Source organism: Saccopteryx leptura, chromosome 9 (genome assembly GCF_036850995.1).
Source record: "Saccopteryx leptura isolate mSacLep1 chromosome 9, mSacLep1_pri_phased_curated, whole genome shotgun sequence".
Lineage (NCBI taxonomy): Eukaryota > Metazoa > Chordata > Mammalia > Chiroptera > Emballonuridae > Saccopteryx > Saccopteryx leptura.
Window position 1 is genome coordinate 91044767 of NC_089511.1, and position 23343 is coordinate 91068109.

Genomic DNA, 23343 nt, shown 5'->3' on the forward strand with positions numbered 1-23343 from the left:
GCTCTGTACCTGCAGTAGCTATTCTTAACACAGCCTCCAAATGTAAATCATTCAATCTTGACCTTGTACTTTTATTTAGATTCATTAAAGAAAAAGTTTGTTCACAAATATAAGTTGAGTTTAAGATTACTAAATATTCCTTGGCAAGTTTTTTTAAATTTCTATATTTTCCATTATTTAATTTCTTATAAAAATTGCACAGATGAGTACAAAAGTTGTAAATCTTTATAATGGAATTTTTTTTTGAAAAATAAATAAGTATGGCAAATCCATTCAACCAATTATTGGAAGTTAACCCTAGATTAGTCGCTCGCGAAATTCTTTTCCGCATATCACTATCTTCTGAAATATCTCGATTTCCAATAATCAAAGACACTTCCGCTTCTGAGTAGCTGAGATTTTAACTTTCATTGTGTACACAATGGTTAGATATTGTAGTTTATGTATAACGATTTAAAAGTACCACTTTTTTCATTTCCACAGTGCGTCGGTGCAGAGAATATTAAAAATTTAATGGCAGGCCACATAAACTCATTATGCAGGCCAGCCCTGCCTGCGGGCCGTATGTTGGCCATGCCTGCCCTAGGGCGAGCTTTGCTCCCAACACTCCTGCAGAGTTAACAAAAGGGGATGGTGAAGCCCCAGGCACACCCCTCTCCTAAGGTCCTTTACACAAGGTCATTCTTGGCAGTAAATGCTCTGCCTTTACCATGTCATTCTTCACAATTTCTTGATCACCTCTTAATAGTAATCTTTTTTTTTTAATCGAAAATTAAATTTAATGGGGTGACATTGATCAATAAGAGTAGATAGGTTTTAGGTAAACTTTTCTATGATATATGAACGATTGATTGTGTTGAGTATCCATCACCCAAAGTCAAATCATTTTCCACCACCGTATATTAGTCCCTCTTTACTCCCCTTCCCCTGGTAACCATTTCACTTTTATCTACATCCATGTGTTTAATCAGCTTTGTACTGATCAAAGGCTCTGCCTGAGAACGTACAAAGTACATTCTTCTTGTTGAGGGTCATAATCCTCAACCATTCTGTGACCATTTCTATGGCTTTCCTTTTTAAGGCAAGTTTCGTCAACCACGACATGCTTGACATTAGGGGCCAGAATGGCCCTTGTGCATTGTAGGCTGGCTGTCTAAGCAGCATCCTTCGTCCCTACCCAAGAGATAACAGGAGCACCAAAATGCTAGTTGTGGCAACCAAACATATACCCCTATCTTAACAAATGTTCCCTGAAGGGGCAAAATCATCACCTGTTAAGAATCACTGCTCCAAGGCTCAAGCTGGAGCTTTGTATCAGAACAAGCCAGATGGCTGGGCACCACGCCGGAGTTCCAGATCTGTAAGCAAGGGCAGTGTCCAACAAAGTCTGTTGGAACAGGCTCCCAGGGGACTGCTGCTATGCCGCTGTCTGAGACTAGCTGGGAGAGCCATGGTCTCAGGCCCTGGCTGCACACTGGAACCTTCCAGAGAACATTCAGCAACTTCCAACTCAATGAGAGTTTCTAGAAACATGGGTAAGCATCAGTGTGGTTAAAAGTCCGCTGGTAATTCTACAATGAGTCGAAATCACTTGCTTGAGATTCCAAACTATTTCCAGAATCCCAAACCCCTTAAGCACCTGAGATTAAAATTTGTCACAGTGGATATTCTTCCCATTTTTATAATACTTGAAGATTACCTCCCTCCTCTTAGGTGTAAGAGGAGAAATTCTGGACCAAAACAAAACCCCCAAATTGCGCAGAAATTTCACCCCTACTTTTGCAAAACCCTGTGGCTATTACCACCAGAAATCCTGCCCTACTCTTGAGTAAGTGTAGGGCAAAAAGAACAACTTGATATTGTGGCAAAACTAAGAAGTTAAGGTCCTTTCCTCTGATTCCATTCCTTTCCTATTGTCTAAAAGTCGGGTAGCAGCTTATAATAAAAACATGCAAGCTTTACCTTCAAAAAATGCCCATGTCTCCTTCTTTTTTTCAAAGGACGAATCTTCTGAAGTTTTGAGGGAAATCACTGTAAGAAAGAAAGAAAGAAAAAGAAACAGGAAACATGAAGCAGAGCAGCTTTGGACCAGGTCCAACCTGCAGTCCCAAGTAACACCATGTGGTAGAGATGTACTTTTTATAAAGTGAATTTCACTTTTGTAAACCCACATTTAATCGTCACACCTCACAGGCCACACAGAGGAGCAATGATTTACACAGAACAATGAGAGACAGAAGGAAATTAAGATGTCTGTTTAAAAGCCAATAAATAGCAAGAAATTTAAAAAAAATTCAAGATAAGTCCCACTTGCCTCATATCCTTGCAAAATAAAGATTTCTCCAATGAGAATCCCAAGAACCAAAACATTATTACCATTTGGTATTCCAAGACAGAGGAGAAGACTCAGTCACCTGACGACTCAGGGTCAGAACTCTGCGCACCATTTCCCATGCAAGACAGTCACCCAGAGCAGCAGGCATCTGACTTTGAGATGACACCACCTTGTCTGCTCCCAGTCCGTGGCTGATCCCTGAATTCCCTGTGTCTACTGTCAATGGTCATTCAAACAGAACTGAGCTACAGTGTATGAAACCTCAAACGTCACAGTAACGAGTCTGAAAGCATGGAGGGCTTCCATTCACAGTGGTAACATATCGCAAGTAAATATCTAACAATGAAACCTGACAAAAACATACAGGGAATTAAAATATGGCCTGATATTTTAACTTCTGAGATTACAGGAATGTTCTGTCTGCACTGAACAGTAGCCATGACCACACATGGCTACTGAGCACACGGAACATGGCCAGGCCAGTGGAACAGAGAAACTGAATTTATAATTGTAGTTCATGTTCATTAATTTAAATTGAAATAGCTGCATGTGGTCAGTGGCTACCAAATTGAAGAGCTCTAGAAAAGAGAATCTAGGACCCAAATGAAAAGAATCTATCAACCTACCTTACCTGTCTATCTATAGCCATCCATCTATCTATCTAAAATATATATGCACATATATAATTGATTATATAATATAAATGTATTTACAAAATATAAATAAGTCACTAGGAAAGCTGAAATGCAGGTTTTTTTCAGCTATTTCTAATCCTCAGAAGGAGGATTTTTGTCTGTTCGAAGTCTGTCTGCCATGACAGGAGAAGAACCCCTGTCTTATTAAAACCTAAATTCCCTAAAACCAGAAGCTATATCTTCTATCTCTATATCCCCTTCATGTGGCACATGGCCAGGCATGGGGTAGGCGCCTAGTAAAGAAAAGATCTATTTCTAATGACCCAGTAAGCAATCTGGAAGTCCAGGATCAATCTCCCGGTGGATATTTGGTCTTGCATGTGATATTAGATATGTCAGAAAATTTGTCCCACCCAGAGCTTCTGTAATCATGACTGCCAGAGCAACCAATCATATGTCCCCTTCAAGAATTTAAACATAGAAACAAAGTATACGTCTGGTTGTTGTGGACCCTGGGACTGAAGGAACCTGTGGACTTAGGAGCAGGTAGCTGTGTTTGGGAAACCGGCAAGCAGAGCAGAGTAGAAAGCAGAACCTGTAAGGAGAAGATGGAGGTGAGAAGACCGACGGGGCTCAGAGACTTGACCTTGATAGCACTTTGGGTCCCAAGAGGGCTGACGTATTGTGATTGTATTCCATGAGCTCTGTTATCCTTAAACTACCTAAACTATCCCTCCTCCCTTCTGAATTGGCTTGCGTGGTTTTTATGGCTTCAACTAATGGAACTTAGGCTACGCTTACCATAAAGAGTCTTAATGAAGACAAGACAGAAAGGAAGAAATGCATCTCTACGCGCTTATGTTTTTGGACAGTCAGGCATGCCTATCGTGGCCCAAAGCCTTACCGCTCCAAGTGTACTCATGCACCAGCAGCTGCAGCACCCGGGGCTGGTGAGAAGTACAGAACCACTGGGTCCCAAGCCATATCTATGGGATCGGCATCTGCTCTTAAACCCAGGTTCCCTGGGTGAACCAGATGCATGTTCTGAACTGATGTACACTGGGTTGAAACACTAAGAGATGAACTGATGTACACTGGGTTGAAACACTAAGAGATGAACTGATGTACACTGGGTTGAAACACTAAGAGATGAACTGATGTACACTGGGTTGAAACACTAAGAGATGAACTGATGTACACTGGGTTGAAACACTAAACTGTCATTTGTTAGTTGTGGTGTGCCTCTAGGCAAATCCCTTAACTTCCCGGTACCTTAGTTTCTCCTCTTGCTATGCAAGGATAATAAGTCCCTACTCTCAGGCTACACAGGGGTATCCAATGGATTGAGACATGTGATGTGCTCAGAACAGTGCCTGAGACCTAGAAGCCATTTGAATGCACAAAGACATCAGCTCCCTTAGGCAGGGATATCAGTCTATTCTAGCCCCCTCTAATTCTTACACCTAGCTCCAGCAAGGCCCTTTGCTGTCAGCCCTTTGCCTCAGACAGTGAATCATCAGTTGTTCAGATGGTCCATAAGAGAGGGTCCATAAGAGAGGGTCCCCGCCCTTGCGGCAGCACATCTGCGGCTCAAACAGGCTGTCGCCGTCCCAGCCCGGTGAGCACCCTCACTGCTTTTCACTCATCTTTCATCCTCTGTCTTTTCAAACACTGCTGGCCCTTGATTTAGTCCAATCACAATTCCCTTTGCCTTATTTGGGACAGAAGGTGAAGTCTCCCACATGGACACCTGGTAATGAGTCTGAGCTGCAGGAGCTCTAGGTCAGGACCCCCACCGTGGCTACTTTATAGGAAAGGGCAGCAACCTGGATCAGCAATACCACTCATAACCTTATGCTTTTCCTACAAGAAAGAAAAATCTTTATATAAACTCTGCCCGTGTTTCAAAAGCCTTCCCAAGTTTCCACACAACAGTCTTATTTCAGCTGCTAGTCCCCTGCTATCTCAGAGTGAATCTGACACACTGTCAAGTGTGTCCTGATGGGGTGTCTGAGTCCCCACACCATAAGGACACACTGTGGGAAAATCGGGGCTGACCTAACCATGGGGCTTCACTGTGGGCAAGCAGTTGGACCACTGACTTGAGTATCGCACCTCCCTCCCAGCACAGCTGCGCACAGCAGACAGGAATCCGCTGTGGTCGGCCTGGAGAAGCTGAGTGGAGGGGCCACTGAGGGGTAGACAGGATAACAGAGGACGAAACCCTTCAAAGACACATTTAGCTTGACTGAGGAGAGAGTAGCAAATTTTCCTGTCACAGATCACTAACGCTGGTCAAAAAACCCTATGACATCAAATGTGAATCTCTTGATCAAAAAGCATGTGTAACAGTTTCCACTGACTTTGGCCATCACGAGGGGACAGCCTGTCAGTTTCAGCTGTGTTTGCCTCACCTGTGTGGCCTAGCCAGAGTCTGGGACAATTGGGAAAAAGGCAACAAGGAGTATATCCTACCCCTAGTCCTGGTTCTTCCAAAGCATCAGCTTGGGAAGCTAAAAGTCCTTCCCTCCAACAGCTACCTGGGCCTGGGCAGCTCTGTTGACTCCCTCGATAGTTAGGGGATTCGCCTGCCACCAGCCTTGTCTCCAGCAGGTGGTCTTGTAGAACCCTGGTGCTGGGCAGGGCGGCACTCCTCTGGGTTTCCATGGCTGGGAGGGGTTAGGGGACTCAGTCCCCTTTCCAGGAGGGGGCATGACTAAAGAGAGCAACTCCACTGGCTCCCCTCCTGCTCCCATCTTCACTCACCCCCTTTCTTACCGCTCATGGGGTAAGGGGTTCCCCTGATCCAAGGGGGCTTCTGACAGGCTGCTCCTCTCCAAGTGAGAGGGACACCATCAACACCCCACTACACTCTGCTCCAGGCGGCCTCTGCCTGGCCATGCGCTCTGAGACTGGCTTTCCAGCCAAGAGCTAATGTGGGAGTGGGCAGCATGTGCCCTCTTGGGGATGTCTCGTTACCCCAGCTGCTGTGTTGCCAGCCTGTTTCCTGGGGAGCCTTACCTGAGGCCACTCATGGGCACCCTCCTCCTCCACCCTTCCCAGATCCAGAGATCTCAGGAGGGTGGGCACTGGAAGGACCCGCTCCTCACACAGCGTTCGGGCCTGGAAGAGGGTGGGGAGAAGGGGAGTGAGACTGACCAGGGCAGCAGAAGGAAGCCCATTTGGTCCCAGCATCTAAACACTGCTCAACACAGCTCTACCAGAACTCGAGTGGGTACTGGCTTCTGTTGGGCCCCGGTGCCCACCTGTGATCCAGTTGGGGCTCACAGTGCAGAAGGGGTATGGAGAGCCCTCTGGAGTCAAGTCTTCAGCAGATCTATTGACAATTTTGTCCTTTCAATGGGATCCTGACACCCAGGGTGCACAGCTTACCTGCTCTTCTGGAGAGATGGTGACCCAGGTGACAGAGCTACAGGCCGTCCCGGCCCGTCCCGAGAGCAGTTGGATGAACCCCAACAAGGAGCTCACTCCGAGAGACACCAGGTACCTCAGCTGCTCTGGGAAGAACCGGTTAAAAGTGGCCCAGGATCAAACAGGCTGGAAGGACACCGCACAAGGATGCCGAGACACCTCGATCTTATCGGTCTCATGTCTGGAAGAAGCTGCGCGGAATGAAAGGACCTTCATCAAGTCTCCTTTAACAGGGCCTGCAGGGAAGCCATCACTCAGACAGGTGTGAAAACTGAGAGCCTGGATTGCTGGCTTGAACAGAATGCCCGCCTACACCCTGGGGAGGGCGTGTTTCATAGGCAGGGACAGGTTGTGTCCCGAGTTCACGCCAAGACCCTGTGACAATGCCAATACCCTCCATGCCGAGGCCCCCCACACACTGCTGTTCCCTTCCTGGTGCCTGTTCACTCATGATACTGATACCTTTATCCAGACCTGTGATGGAGGACTGACCTCATCATCCATGGAACAGAGAGATAATGGTTTGTAGAGGCCCTGGGAAGACCCCCTCTTTCCCAGAATTCTTTCCCACCTGTTCACCTGTGCACCCAATTCCTTTAATCAAGAATCCTACAATTAAAGAAGCTAACATCACATCTGTAGGTTCCATCCAAAGAAAGGTGCACATTTCTGACACAGAAAGCCTTCTAGAATGCAGGTGTTGATGGAGAGGGGTGTGAGGAGGGTCCTGGCACAGATAGAGCAGTGAGGAGGCCACAGGAGCTGCAGCAAGGATGTGGGACAGACTCCGAGTTTAGGAGACACATCTTCATTTCTCTCTCTCCAGGCCAGGCTAAAGTATTCTCCAGCTTATCCACATCTTAACTGCACAGGGTGTTGCTTTCACTTAGTGCCCAAAGCCTAAGATTTCTAAAATTTCAGTGTGCAGGAGAATGAATGGGGATTCTTGTTAAAAGGGGGGATTTCTAGGCATCACCCTGAGCTTCTGCTCTGAGAAATCTGGAGTGAGCTCAGGGATCTGCAGGATTAGGGAGCACTCCTTTAAGAAACTTCTGAGGCTTGAGGTCCCCCCTCCCCCTGATAAGCCCTGCCTCACACACTCCTAGTGAAAGTGAGCACTGAGTGCACAGAGACATGCGAGGGCAAATTCAAGTCATGAGGAGCCAGACCCTAGGCCTCGACTCCCGTCCTGGACCAGGGCAGGATCCAGGACGACATGAAACCAACCCCTTTTCAATTCAATCTGGAGAAAAAAAGACAAGCAACAAACTAAGACCTAAGCCAATCACACAGTGTGGTTTACAGAGTGAAAGGCACGGCTTTGGAGAAGTTCTTTTCACAGGACAGGCATTTGTAAGGGTCATCATGCCTTCCATGTGTCTGACGCAAAGTGGGAAACTGAAGTAAATGTGAGTCAAGAGAGGCCTTCCTGCAAGATCAGCTAGTGACTGCACCTCCCCTCTCCACTGCCGCTGACTGCACTGCTGCACGTGTCTATAGACTTGTTCATCCTGTTCCTTACCCACCACCCCAGCTGAACAGGAAGGGACTATATGTCTTTTTCACTTTCTGGAATCCCTCTGGGTCTTAACAAGTCACGGTTACTCTGAATGAACAAATTAATGGAACAAACATTATACTCTCCAGGTGGGTCAAGACACTGGAACCACAACATATTCCATTCCGGAGACACGGAAGAGCGGCCAGGGCCCAGCGCTCCGTCCTTCACCTGGAGTCCCTGCACTCCGGGCATCAAGGCTGCCTCCTCTACCGTGTCCTTGCCTTGACCTTGCTGTGGGTCTGTTATGATTTACTTTACAGCCTTCTTAGTTTCCTACAGAAGGGGGGATAAAGTCCTCCAACCTTAAGAAGAAGGTTATTCTTAAGTTCTTTCAAGTTGAAAGGAGAGAGTCAGAGGTTGAATGCCTTGGTCCCTGGCACAGAGTGCTTGCTAATTTGCACCAAAGAGGGGTATAAAAATCTGCAGAGCAGACACCATCCTGCCTCAGTTTCCACAGATCAACGGAAGAGAAAAGTCTATGGGGACAGAAAGAGGTTGGTGCCATGAAATGTACACAATAGAGATGAGTCAGAAACTTTGCTCCAAAATTTTTAAAAACTGAATATACTTAGTTCACCGGCCTTCTTACTCCATGATGGCTCCCAAGGGCGAAGCCTGATGTAGCTGTGTCCTCACTACTTGTAACCAGAACCGCATTCTCAGAGAAGGAACTGCAGGCCTGGACACGCAGAGACTGTCTCTCTCTGCTCCCACAGTAGACTTCATGCCTCTGTTCCCTCCTGCCCCTCCAAGACACAGGTCAAAGGCAGCCCTCTGGGGACTTGGACAAAACCAGACATGTGAGGACCTCTGCATGTCCTGCCCTGACGGAGCAGCTGGGGGACACAGAGAAGCCCTCGCTTTATCCATGTCAAGTCATTCTTTTCCCTGGCATTCACTCTAAGACAAAGTCTACAAAACACAAACCAAAAGAGCAAACAAAAACATACTAAATAGACTTCCCATTGTGGCAGGGCAGCTAGAAAAGGAGCTGGCACTCTGAAGTGCAGACGGCCACAGAGTATAAAGACCATCTGTGTGTTCCCAAAGAGCAGTGAAGACACAGTGACACTTCCAGCTTGGTAACTGGCCCTTGTCCAGACACAGCTTCAGGGCAGGTCTATACTTTTGCTTGCTATTACTTTCCACTCTTCATTGCCGTTAATTAAAATGATGTTTTACTAAAGAGTTTAGCTGACTCACTCATTCTTCTTTTTTGTGTGTGTGACAGAGACAAAGGGAGAGACAGAGAGAAGGATAGACAGGGACAGACAGACTGACAGGAAGGGAGAGAGATGAGAAGCATCAATTCTTCATTGTGGCACCTTAGTTGTTCATTGATTGCTTTCTCATATGTGCCTTGACCGGGGAGGCTACAGCAGACTGAATGACCCCTTGCTCAAGCCAGCGACCTTGGGCTTAAGTTGGTGAGCCTTGCTCAAACCAGATGAGCCCGTGCTCAAGCTGGCAACCTTGGCTTTTGAACCTGAGTCCTCTGCGTCCCAGTTCAATGCTCTATCTACTGCGCCACCGCCTGGTCAGGCAGACTCATTCATTCTTTCATCCAAAGAAACAATAATGGAGCCCTCCTCTGTACCGTGCCCTGGGTCAGGTAAGGATGCATTTAAGAAGAATCTGGAATGCCTCTGGGGCAAGTTCCTGGCCAAGTCCACCATGCCAACCCGTCCTTTCATCACTGTCCACCCTGGCCCTAACCAACCACAAACATGACTCCAACCTCAGTTTCTCTTCTCCCCTGGCTACATCTTTGCGAAGGCTGTTTGGTCCCCTGATGTGGTGTGGCCCATCACCATCAAAGCCCTTCTCACCCTGGCACCCTAACAAAATCCCACATCTTCCCAAGTGACCTTCTTACATCCCTCCAAAAATGAACCCTCATCCCTCTCTCACTCCCATGCCAGAGTCACCTTCTTGTATCACCCTTTCACACTTACTTTATTACCTACCTCGATAATGTCTATCTGACCTAAACCCATATCTCCATTATGTCCTTTCCTCTGGATTGTGACCCAGGGGCCCAGGACAGCAGGACTCGGACCTCCCCACTCCCCCTCTCTTTGGGCAAGGCACAGTGACTACAGGCTCGTCTACTGGGGCAGGGCACTTGGCCGCTCCGTTGACATTTTCAATCTCTTAAATTCTTCCAAGATAGTGGCCAGCAGGATGAGGGTAAGGGACAATAAAGAGTTTTCTCAGTGGTGTTTAAATGGCACTCCAGCTGTCAGTTGTTCCCTGCGAGCTTCTAGACCTGCTGATACTTTAAATATCATGATGTGTGCTTGTTTAATTAAGCAGTGGCACTCAACGTTTAGTTAATCTCATTCCTAATTATCTCTCCCACATCCCCGGAGAAAAAGGAATTATTTAATTTCTTCCACTAAAACTTGAAACATCAGCTTCCTATGGTAGGTACTTTCAGATCCAATTATTCAATTCCCTCTAACCTTATATCATAATTTCATCTTTGCCCCCCAAATACTTTTAGGTAGCAGAACTTTCCATTTGCTTTGTGCAATCCTCACATTGTAAAGCTTACTTATATGACTAAGTCAAATAATGATTCAGCTTATTAAAATATGTGATTTGGTGTTAGATCGAAATACTGATTAAATTGCAGGAGACAGCCTTTGCAAATGAGTTCTATTACCCATATCATCACTACTGATGAAGATCTATCAGGCTGTTGCATCTGTAAGTGGCTAAGTTTGGCTGAAAAGCCATTGAGGGCAATTTTTTTATTTTTATGAAATTTAGAGAATTGAAGCTATTGAACCCCTAAGAGGAAAATCCTAAAATGAATGACAATTACATTCTTGTGAACCCTGGGAGGTTGTGCTCCCTGATGCATAGGGTCCATGCAGTGCGCTCAGGCTGAACCCCAAAAACTGGCCCTTCTCAAAGCTCAGCAACAGCTAAGGAATGTACTGGAGTTTGTCCTTGACTGGGAGCCCCCAGACTCCATCTTGGAAACTCTCCCATGGACACCTGAAGAAAAAAAACAGGCTAACGGGCTAGCCCAGCTTCCCATCCCCACCTGGGCCATCTTCTTGCTTAAAACAGGATCTGCATGTCCTGGGAAGGACCAGGCCAGATCAGTGTCCAAGGAGGACATGCTTTGGGGTCATGGGGACACCAGGCAGGATGGGCAAGGCACACAGGCTGTGAGACTCAGAAAGCTCAGTAGAAACAATAGAGCATCAAAGGGAGAGCGAGGGATTACTAACCAGCAGAGACAGAACAAACAGAAGTGCCGGAGGCAGGGACACTGGGTATAAGCAGTGAAGGGAATGGAGAAGGTGACGGGGACCCTGATGTCCCAGTAATGGAAAGGAGGCTGGCTTAATCTATAAACTGCACACCAAGTGCAAAGAGAGTGACTTGCCAACAGAGAGGCGGAGAGCAAATGCAGGGACAGACACTGCTGTGTCTGCAGGGACAGAGCACACGGACATCTTCAGAAAGACTAATGGCAAAATTTTTTTGACCACAATGAGCAATACATTACTTTGCACTTATTGGAGAGAGCTGGCCCCTACGTATCAAATATCCACCTCATTTCAAAAGTGAGCTCAGAATTTACCAGAAAGAGAACACCTTCTCTCAGTCTCTAGGGAAGAATTATGCTCTCAGATCTTAGGACAGAAATACTTCTGAATTGTTGGACCCAACTCCTCAAAAATGCAAAACTTTGTTAGCTATGGCTTCTGACTTAAGGGTACCAAAATCCAAGAACAATTGGAAATCTCTGCACTAGTCTATTATATCTTCAAGTCAGATACCTCTGAACACCCCCAAAAATGTCACCCCTGAAAAAGAGAGTCTCTAAGCAGCTTCATCTTCCCGCCAGAAAGAACCCTGCCCTCTGCTCACACTCCCAGACCCCACCCTGACTTCCTCCCACCGGCTCCAGCCTTGTTATGCCTCCTGTTTGGGGTACAACGCACTCGGGACTCTGCTCCCTGCTATTTCTGGGTTTGGGTGGGTGCCCTCATCGTGTTTCACCTGCAGGGAGGCCCACATCTGCATCTCCCCTGTTCCTGACGAAAGAGCAAGAAGCCATCGCCTGGGGAGGAGGGTTCCTGGCATGGAGGACGCGGGGCTCTATGGCTGCTGACATGGCAAGAGGCAGACCTCATTACTGCCTGGGTCCCTGTCTCCCTGGGCTCCATGCAGGCTGATCTTCTGGGTCCCAGAAAAGTGCCGCTGCCCCCTCCCTCTCTGTGCTGCTCTTCCACTGAGGACACTTTCCATCCTGACGGCCAGTGGGCTGGCCGAGCGGAACCCAGACCACAACCTGAACCAAGCGAACTCCTCCTGCTGCCTCAAGTGTTGATGTGTCCCGAGGCTCCATCCATGCCCTACCCCCTGGGGACCTCACCTAGCCCACCTCCACGGTTGTATTTGTTTGACTCAGATATTAGTTCTTGTTAGCCAGATCAGACAGAAGCATCACCTCCATGTCTATGTACCTACTGGACATCGGTGTGGGGCAGCCTCCTGCCATATCACTCTCAATCCTAAGTGTCCCCATGGCGCAGCACCATCTCTGTGGTCCCCTCCCAGCCGGGCCACCACCCTGCACATACTGACTGAATTAGACCAGAGGGTGGTATCTCAAATGTCTCCCCCTTGCCCACATCCAGTCAATTTTAAAGTCTTCTCATTTGACCTCTAAATGTCTTTCCAGTCCTGCTTCCAAGTTTAGTCCTCTATCATTTCAAGCCTGGGCAACTATAAAGGACACTCTCCCCTTACCCTTGAGTCCAGTTCCTCCACATCCACGCCCCAAGCAGCAGACAGAGGGATGCAGTAAAAGACTTTAAGTGCTTCCCAGGGTTCCCATGACCTAGAGCAGAGGTTCCTCAAACTTCCCACTGATAATGTCACCTAGTGAGACTGCGTGTTAACTACTCACAGACAGAACAGACACTTTCCATGTTAACAGTGGCCTCGATAATGCCTATGTGTAAGCAAGGTTGAGAATACCACCCTACAAAATCAAGTGTAGACCTGACCTGTGGTGGCACAGTGGATGGAGCATCGACCTGGAATGCTGAGGTACCTGGTTTGAGGCCCTGGGCTTGCCCCGTCAAGGCACACGCAAGAAGCAACTACAAGTTGATGCTTCTTGCTCCTCCCTGCCTTTCTCTCTCTCTCCTGTCTCTAAAAGATCAATAAATAAAATCTTAAAATCAAAATCCAGTGTAAATTCCTCAGTATTTGGTACAAGCCCTTCCACCCTGCTACGTGATCCCAGAATGCTCCATTCGACCCTTTACCATTACATGCACACTGTGACGTCACCTCTGTTTGTACATCACCACCCCCATGGACAGATCCAGGCACGAGTCCCTGCATCTTCAGCACAGTGTGGGCCTGACACAGAGCAGGTGCTCAATAAAGTGCCCACTGTGTGAAGTGGTAAACGGGTCCACTGAGCAGGGCTGAACACTGCAGCCGATATTACTCTCTCAACACTTTCTTCCCGAGCGCAGCCTGGCTTCCTCGGCTGAACTATCTCTGAAGGCTGCTACTCATTTCCCTACCATCGTCGCCACCCTTCTGTTGTTTGAGATCTGTCTTCTGGAAATGAGGCTCCCCAGACCGTGTAGGCTACATTACGATCTCACCAGCACAGTACACACGACACAATCGTTCCTTCTTGGGGACACCAGGACAATCTGCCTACAAACGGAAATGACACCAGCTGCTTGTGCTGCCATTATCACATTGCAGATGCACAGCTAATCTGCAGCCATCATCGCTGCGGTCCCTTCACAGCGATAGGCTCTAGCCTCCTGGTGACTATCCAACAGTGCCTACGATCCATTTTCCCCAAATGTATTACTCTGCCATTTTCCAAATTGAATCTCATTCTGTTATTTCCTGCCTGTATTTCTTACCTCTTTGGATTCATTTTTATTTCATTTTTACTCCTCGGTGACATTAAGAACATTTGCCAATTTTGTATTTTCTGTAAAGTTCATTAGGGTGCAGTGTGCCCCTTTCTCAATGTCATTGATAAAACAATTAAATGAAATCAAACCCAACAGTGACCCTCCTGGTTTCCACTAAAATTCTCTCCAGAGGGCTCAATGCCATGTGTCACTTAGGACATTTCAATCCATTTTCTCTGCAGGCTGGTTTCTTGCTCAGCGAAATGGTTGCAAGACACAAGTAGATAAAGGAACTCCATAGTAGTCCTTGCTTCTTCTTCTACTTTGTGCAATAAAAATGACAATGACGAGTTCATCTGGTAGGACAGGCTCTCTAAAACAAGCCAGCATGACTCCATTGTCATCTGGAGGGTCATATATTTTCATTCTTCATTATTTATCATTTCATTTTGTGCCAACCAGCACCGAGAACATGACAGCCAGGAGCCCTCCGCCCACGGTCTCACACACAGTGTGCAGATAAACCCCAGTTAATATCTCCCCGTTTTTCAAGATCCCCGGTGTTCCATCATACTGCAGTAATGTGCGCAGTTCCAACACGACATGGCGGGCAGCTTCTGCTTCATCCCACACTGAGCTGGCTTGCATTTCTTAGCCAAACTCTTTCAAGGGTGTCACCAGGAAAAAGGGCATGACAAATTCGTTTATCACACATACTTAAGACTAACCCAATTTAGGGGTAAATTCAAAAATATTGAGAGCAAAGTAAAGCAAATACTACTGCTTATAGTGGGGCAGGTAACTTGCTTGTTTTGGTCCTAAGTTTCTGTTTTGGTTTTTTATTCTGCATGACATTGGTAAAGCATTGTATCAGCACATAACTGAGGGGCTGCATCAGCAGCCACCATCTCAGGTATGCAGCAGAACATTCAGGTTCTGCCCAACCCCCTGGGCACCCACTGTGACTCCCACCCCAAAGAGTGAAGCAAAATGTAAGAGATATGGACAGGTGGTGTAATAATAGACTGAACTCCACGGTAATATAGACAAACAACTTCAAGATGTTAAACTGTAACAAGGGCTCACGAAAATTGAGTAGTGACAGCCCAATAATATTCATGAGTTTAGTTTATTCAACAACCTGGCAAGTGATCCTTCCCAGTAATGACCTTGGCTGCTGGTGGGCTCACTGGCGTTCTCATCCCTTCCCTCCTCAGAGAAGAACTTGTGATTTTTCTCAAATGATCATTCACAGGTCAAAAAGAACTCCAGCTAAGGAAAAGGAAGATGTCCTGGAAAAAGCAAGAAGTGCCAAATGTCTGGAGGCATGCAACTCTTACAGTTAAAAAGAAAAGTAGAGCCTGACCAGGCAGTGGTGTAGTGGACAGAGCATCAACCTGGGACACTGAGGTGGCCAGCTTGAGTGCAGGCTCACCAGCTTGAGTGTGAGGTCACTGGCTTCAGCATGGGATCATCAGCATGATCCCATGGTCATTGATATGAGCCCAAGGTTGCTGGTATGAGCCCAAGGTCACTGGCATGAGCAGGGGGTCACTGGCTTGGCTGGAGCCCCCTGGTCAAGGCACATATGAGAAGCAATCAGTGAACAACTAAGGTGCCACAACTACGAGTTAATGCTTTCTTCTTACTCTCTCTCTCTTTCTCTTTCTTTCTCTCTCTCTTAAAAAAGTTAAATAGAAAAGTAGGTTTTTAAACTCTAGGCTATAGGACTTTTCATCTAGAATTCTAGGTTTCTAGAACAGACTTTATTATTAAGATGTTACTTTTCTAGATCAGTGTTAGGTTCAGAGCAAAACTGAGGAAAAGCACAGAGAATTTCCAACTACCCCCAACCCCTGCACACACAGCCTCACCCATAGTCAACATCCCCCACCAGAGTGATACAATTGCCACAATCAGTGACCTACACTGACACATCCGTATTGCCCAGAGCACATAGGTTGCATCTGGGCTCACTCTCGTGTTGCACATTCTGTGGGTGTGGACAAAGTACTAACAACCTGTATCCACCATTAGAGTACCACACAGAGTGTTTTCACTGCTGTCAAAGCCATCTGTTTTCCCCACCTAGTCATCATCCCCCTACCAAACCCTGGCAATTACTAATCTTTCTACTGTCTCCAAAGCTTTGCCTTTTTTAGAACACCATAAAGATGTTGTCACACAGCATGTAGCCTTACAGCGTGGCTGCTTTCGCTCAGTCATGGGCATTTCAGCTTCTTCCATATTGTTTCATGGCTAAATAGCTCACTTCTTTAGAATAGATTTTTAGATAAGGGTTTTAAGAACTTACAAAAAGGAAAGGTATATTACTAAGAGACATGGGGAAGCTAATCTCAATCGTTTTCCTGATAGGTTTACTAGTAGGGATCGTGAAAATGTCATGGATACCTCAAAGCTAACTTTTTAGTAAAATAACTGACAGTCTGTAATAGTAGCTACGTAGGCGAGATGGAAAACATGGTCAAGATGAAGACTCAAGCACAAATGTTAATATCCGCAGTACTTCAATAAGCGTAGTACACGTAACCTCTAACTCACTGGCCAATGTAATGTTAGAAAAAATATATATATACATTTGCAGGGATCATTGAGAAGCAACTGAAAAAGACAATATCAAAAAAAGTAAGATAACTCATTATGTTGCCAAATAAAAGTCAACAACTCTTCTATAAACCAAGAATAAGTAACCAATTTAAAAGAGGTGTTTGTGTGTGTGTGTGTGTGTGTGTGTGTGTAGGTGCATGTAAGAAGAGATAGACCCTAATTACAAGTATAGAATACCTAGAAATAAACACATACACAAAAGAAATATGTAAGAATCATGTGAAGAAATCTTTACTTAAAAGATATTTTTAAAATAAAATAAAAACAACCCTGAATGCGTGATGGAACACAACAGGTGCCTGGATAAAAACATTTAAAATCACAAAGATGTATAAGATGTATATACCCATCCAAGGTAATTTATAAAGTCAATTAAATCCTAACAAAATCAAACTCTAACATAATTTTTACAAAACTAGGTATGATCACAAGAAGAAAAAATTAAATGTATTTAAATATGTAAGACATTTATTTAAAGAATAACAAGGAGACTTGTCCTAGTCTATAATAATGAAAATGGTGCTACATTGGTGAAGTAGACAGAGTTTACATTTAAATGTAGGATTTTAGCTTATGAAAAATGTGGCATTTCAATATAAGGAAATTTTATCTGATCAATAGCTATAATGTAGAATTTGGAAACAAAAAGTAAATTAGCTACTCCACACCTTATATAAAGATAGATTCCAAATAGATACAGGAGCAAAACTTTCTTTTAATCCTTTAAAAACATTAAAGAAAAATATGGAAAACATTTTTATAAGCTTGGGGTGAAAAATACCTTCATAAATAAGATATAACACCATGTGCAATTTGTTGAAAATAAATTACATCTCAATAAAAAAAATACAACTAGAAAAAAGGAATACCATAAAGGAAACACTGGCAGACTTGACTGCATAAATGTCCTGAAAATGTAAAATATCTATAAGACAAAGGATAAATAAATAAAGTATAAAAACAAAGACAAGTAACAACTAGGAAAAAAATTGTGCTCCATATGTAACACTTAACAAATCAATGATCAGGAAAAAAAAATATATACATATATGTAAAGACATATATATATTTAAAAAATACACACACATACATATAAAGACAGCAACCAACTGAAAAAGAGGCAAAGGTTATGGACAGGCAATTGACAAAAGAAAAATTTAAATAGTCAATAAGCATATGAAGAGATGTACAACCTCACTACTAACTGAATACAATAACTTAAATTGTATTGTATTGAATATCATAATTGAAATTAAAACACTAACAAAATATCATTTTCCCATCATTGTGGTAAATCGTGGAAAAGATGAATAATGGGTAATTACCCATTGTTAATGAAGCTTCAGGGAAATAGGTACTATCATGCAAGGATAGTCAAAGAACAAATTTATAAAGTCTTTTAAGAGAGTATCTTTGCATCTTCTATTAAAAATTTAAATATGCATAGCCTTAAGCCCAGCAATTCTCTTTCTAGGAATCTAACCACCAGAAACACTTGGAAATGTATACAAGGGTGTTCACTGAAGCACAGCTTGTGTTCTTGAAATACTGAACATTTCCGAAGTTTTCATCCCTGAGGATGGATGGAATGTAGTTTGGTATTGTCTTGCTATGTAATTATCAACTACAAAAAATGTACATATCACATCATCAACAATATTTATAAAGCATTAAGTGTAATGTTCTTAAAATGCGGAAAGTGGGGCCCTGGCTGGTTGGCTCAGTGGTAGAGCGTCGGCCTGGCGTGCAGGAGTCCCGGGTTTGATTGCCGGCCAGGGCACACAGGAGAAGTGCCCATCTGCCTCTCCACCCCTCCCCCTATCCTTCCTCTCTGTCTCTCTCTTCCCCTCCTGCAGCCAAGGCTCCATAGAGCAAAGTTGGCCCGGGCGCTGAGGATGGCTCTGTGGCCTCTGCCTCAGGCGCTAGAATGGCTCTGGTTGCAACAGAGCGACACCCCAGATGGGCAAAGCATTGCCCCCTGGTGGGCATGCCAGATGGATCCCAGTAGGGCACATGCGGGAGTCTGTCTGACTGCCTCCCTGTTTCCAACTTCAGAAAAATACAAAAAAAAAAAAAAAATGTGGAAAGTGGGGGTCTGCATGAATGCCAACAGGAAAGGAACTTGAAATATCTAAACCAAACCTGTGACAATGATTACCTCTGGGAATGGCAGGGAAAGTGAGATATTGGTGTGTAACCCAGGGCAAGAGACTCTCACATTTTAGTTTGGACACTGTTTGACTCTTCTACATATAGTATTTTTTATATCATCCCTGTGCCACAGCAGCTTACCAGAACATTGGCATGATTACACTATGTCGTGTAAATAGCACTGAAAACAGAAACTGCACGATACCATAGGTGAAAGAGGTCTCCATGGGCTGGCACACCCAAAGAAGGCCTCACGGTGGAGGAAGGACGGATGAGGGACCTGGAATAAGATGTACAACTGAAATAGGCCACGGAAGAGAGGGGCGAGGTCTCCCAGAGGGGGTGACGTTTGCCACCAAGTCAAGAGCATCTCATTCATTCATGAAGTACTTTTTGAGAGTGCTGTGTGCCAGACATTGTTCCAGGCACTTGCAGACGTCGATGTCATCATCATCATTATCATCACTGTTATTGGAAAAGGGAGCTGGCCCTTCAGGCCTGCCTCGGGCCAGCCAGGAGTGTGTGGGCCCTGGACTTCATGCAGGGAAGATTTCACAACAGGGGTCCAGGTGATGTTGAGAATAAGTTTATTAAAGCTAGAGACAGGGAAACAAAAGGGGACCAAGGACAGAAGAAGCACCAGGACAGAGCGTAGGCCAGTCTGCTGCAGCTCTCTAAAAAGGTTATAGGAAAGAAATGAGCCCAGGAGCCCAGGTTCCTGTCATCTCACCAGAGTCAGAGAAAAGAGAGCCTTGGGGGCAGGGGCAGGGGTTAGCCTGGGATGGTTTGCCACGGCTCAGCTAGTTTCAAGTCTCTGTGGGTCCCTTAGAGTTCAGGAGCTACACATCTCTGGGGGAAGCAGAGGAAGAGGGGGAAGGGAAGGCATGAAGGGGAATGCTCCTAGGAGAGAAAGCACGCTGGGTCCTCCATTTTGAAGGTTTTTAAAGACTGGGAGTTCAGGGGGAGGATTTCAATAGAATATCCAATAGCCTTTTTCACAGCTTTTCCAGGTGTGACCTTTCAGAGCTGTGTTCTTTACTGACTGATCAGCCACAGGGCAGGGGTCATTAGTCACTTTAGCTGGTGCTGGTGTCACCTCCTGGGTTTTGCTGCTCTTCTGGGCCTGGAGCTGAAATACAGCTGAAGCCTAGGGAGGGGACCTTCATATCTGGCTGTAAAAATGCTCAGCCAGTTAGTTCAGTTGTCTGTCTCAGTTTCCCCACTGTACTTGCCAAGAAATTTTCCTAGCTTCTTACTATCCTGCCTCAATCATCATCCCCAAAAAGTTTATATTATGCAGGCCAATCCATGAGGAAAAGTCATTTTATTTTTTTTAATAATTATTTATTGATTTTAGCAAGAAAGGAAAGGAGAGAGAGAAAAATATTGATTTGTTGTTCTACTTATTTATGCATTTATTGGTTGATTCTTGTATGTGCCCTGACCAGGGATCAAACCCACAACTTGGCATATCAAGACAATGCTCTAACCAACTGGGCTACCCGGCCAGGGCTGAAAAAGGCATTTTTAATCTTGGTGGGAATATTAATTCATTAACTACTCTACAGGCCAATTCAACGCTTAAAACTGTATCAATCTAAATTGTATCAATCTTTTCAATGAGTGCACAACTAAATGGAAAACTAAGTGGAACAAGTTGATGCTTCTCTCTTTCTCCCCCTTCCTCCCTCTCTCACTCTCTCTCTCTCTCTCTCTCTCTCTCTCTCTCTGTCTCTCTCTTTCTCTCTGTCTTATTCTCTCTCAAATCAATGGAAAATTTTTAGAAATAAATTGTATCATTCTTTAAATTGAGTGTACCATTGGCTCTAGCAATCTTATTTCCAGAACTTTGTTCTATGGACAGGGACATTAATTAGTGAAGATTTAAGTAACAGTAACTAAGAGGCTAATCTGTGGTATATTCACATCATGGAATATTATTCCACCATTAACATTATGTTATGAAAGCATATTTAACAACATAGAAAAATGTTCACACTATTTAGTAATGTGAGAAAAGCCAGTCTCAAATGGTATTTATGGTATAAATGGAGTTAGATTTTTAATTTTTATTTGCATCAACATGTCTAAAAGGATTTAAAATGAAATGTTAAGTTATGCCTGGGTAGAGATAGTGCAAGTCCTTTCCATGTTTTTCTATGTTTTCTCTAACTGAGCTATATTATTTTTGCAATAGAAAATAACCCACACATGGAGTTCAGGGTAAACAGTAAGAGCCAACATGCCTCTGACACTTGTTCTGTGCCTTGAATCATCCCTTAACTGCATTAGCATGAATTGACCTCCTTTTGCAACAGCAAGATGAAAAGGACTGTGCATCAGCCTTTTGGGAAATTTACAGAGAAGGACAAAAATGTGATCTCACATTAAGAACAGTGCAAAGCCTAATCAGGCGGTGGCGCAGTGGATAGAGCGTCGAACTGGGATGTCAAGGACCCAGGTTCGAGACCCCGAGGTCGCCAGCTTGAGCGTGGGCTCATCTGGTTTGAGCAAATGCTCACCAGCTTGAGCCCGAGGTCGCTGGCTTGAGCAAGGGGTTACTTGGTCTGCTGAAGGCCCGTGGTCAAGGCACGTATGAGAAAGCAATCAATGAACAACTAAGGTGTTGCAACGCACAAGGAAAAACTAATGAATGATGCTTCTCATCTCTCCATTCCTGTCTCCTGTCTGTCCCTGTCTATCCCTCTGACTCTCTCTCTCTCTGTAAAAAAAAAAAAAAAACAACAAAAGAAGCCCTGGCTGTATAGCTCAGTTGGGTGGAGCATCATCCCAAAGCACAGAGGATGCTGGTTCAATCCCCGGTTGGGACACATGCAAGTCTCTCTCTCTCTCTCTCTCTCTCTCTCTGTTCTTCTCTTACTAAAATCAATAAAATTTAAAATAAAAAAGAACACTGCAAGTGTAAAGCCAGTAGCCGCGGCCACCATCACAGACATCTGGCCCATGCAGGTTTACATTTGATTCAGAAGTCGGTAATAAAACAACGGAGCCAAGAACTGGTGGGCCATCCTCTTTAATCCTAGCTTGTACCCGGCGGGCAAGAAATACACACAGTGGGAAAACACTTCCCTTTCCATTCAGGGCTCCTAAAGCCACTGACTCATCCGAGTTTCCTAGAATCAAAGTTTCTACCTCACCAGCCTTATTCACTTCTGTTCCCCATCTCCTTCTCTCTGCACAAACTCTACACAAACTGGCTTCTCCTTCAGCACTCTGCCATCTTGGCTGCTTCTCCTCTCCTCCACGTGGCCTTTCTCTGCTCTCCTCCAGCATGGGCTCCTCTGCCCCATTTTATAGTGTAGAAATAAAAACCTTTAATCCAATATACAAACAAGAAAGTCTCTGATACAAAGTCACTTATCTGAGACATAATGGGATTCCTCATGAGAGTGCACCACCCCACATCATGCAACAGTCAAGGGTGTGGGGAAAAGCTTAGTCTTAAAACTAAGCCTTAGGCTATAACAGTGGTAGTCAACCTGGTCCCTACCGCCCACTTGTGGGCGTTCCAGCTTTCAATGTGGGCGGTAGCAGAACAACCAAAGTATAAATAAAAAGATAGATTTAACTATAGTAAGTTGTTTTATAAAGATTTATTCTGCCAAACTTAGCAAAAACCCCATATAAAGTACTTGGTAAGTAATTATTATTATATGCTTTAACTTGCTGTAACTCTGCTTTATAAATTTTATAAAGTAAAGCTACTTCCCTACTTTATAAATCACCATTACTGTGGAACCGGTGGGTGGTTAGAAAATTTTACTACTAACAGAGATACAAAAGTGGGTGGTAGGTATAAAAAGGTTGACTACCTCTGGGGTATAAGGACCCTGGCCTGCTTTCAATCTGTCCCTCACATCCAATGCAAACTATAAGCAAGCAAACATATGTATCATATTTGTAAACTTATTTGACCCACAGCAGGGAAAAGGGGGTTGGGAGAGGTACAAGAGGGTAGGAGGAAATAAATGGTGACAGAAAGAGTCTTGACTTGGAGTGGTGAACACACAATACAATATACAGATATTATAGAACTGTTCACCTGACACTTATACAAATTTATTAATCAATGTCAGCCCAATAAATTCAATTTAAAAATGAAAAAAACCAAACAAACTAAAGAATGCTGCAAGAGGAATAATCCATGATCAAGGCCAGGGTGTGGGGTAGTATTAGAAAGAATTCACAAGGAAAGCTCCCTTCTCCATGAAGGGTTGAGAAGCCTGTGGGCAGGAAGAGAGCAGAGTGAGCATGTTAAGAAAGATAGACCACAGGGCCCAGGGGGCAAAGGTACTCAATCCGGAAACACATCTGAGAAATTCTTTTTAATATTCCAAGCTAAACATGTATTGGCCCACATTGTGTTGTTTGCTACGCTCTTGTTTTCCACATAACAACTACTGAGGTGCCGGTTCAGGAAAACAAAGGAATTGTCCTGGGGAAAGGCACCCCGGAGGGTGGAGCCACAGGCCTGCCCCACCCCTGTCTGGGAAGGGCTGGAGCCACGCCTCCACATTGCCCGCAGCCAGCACAGGCACCTCCTACCCGTTCACCTCCAGTCGCTTCTCCTTAATCCCTTACAGCAGATCTCTGGAAGCCTAAGTGGCCCATTCTAGAAGTATGGTTGTTGCTTCCTAAGGTTTTTAACCTTCTCATCAGAAA

General features: G+C 44.8%; 1 protein-coding gene across 1 annotated transcript in view; it reads right to left on the bottom strand.

The window, feature by feature from the left end:
- VSTM4 (V-set and transmembrane domain containing 4) overlaps positions 1 to 23343 on the bottom strand; it is a 101258-nt gene that overhangs the window by 67510 nt on the left and 10405 nt on the right. The window contains exon 3 of the mRNA XM_066349534.1: positions 1963 to 2031. Within this exon, the coding sequence (XP_066205631.1) occupies positions 1963 to 2031 (69 nt within the window). The remainder of the gene's footprint in view (positions 1 to 1962; positions 2032 to 23343) is intronic.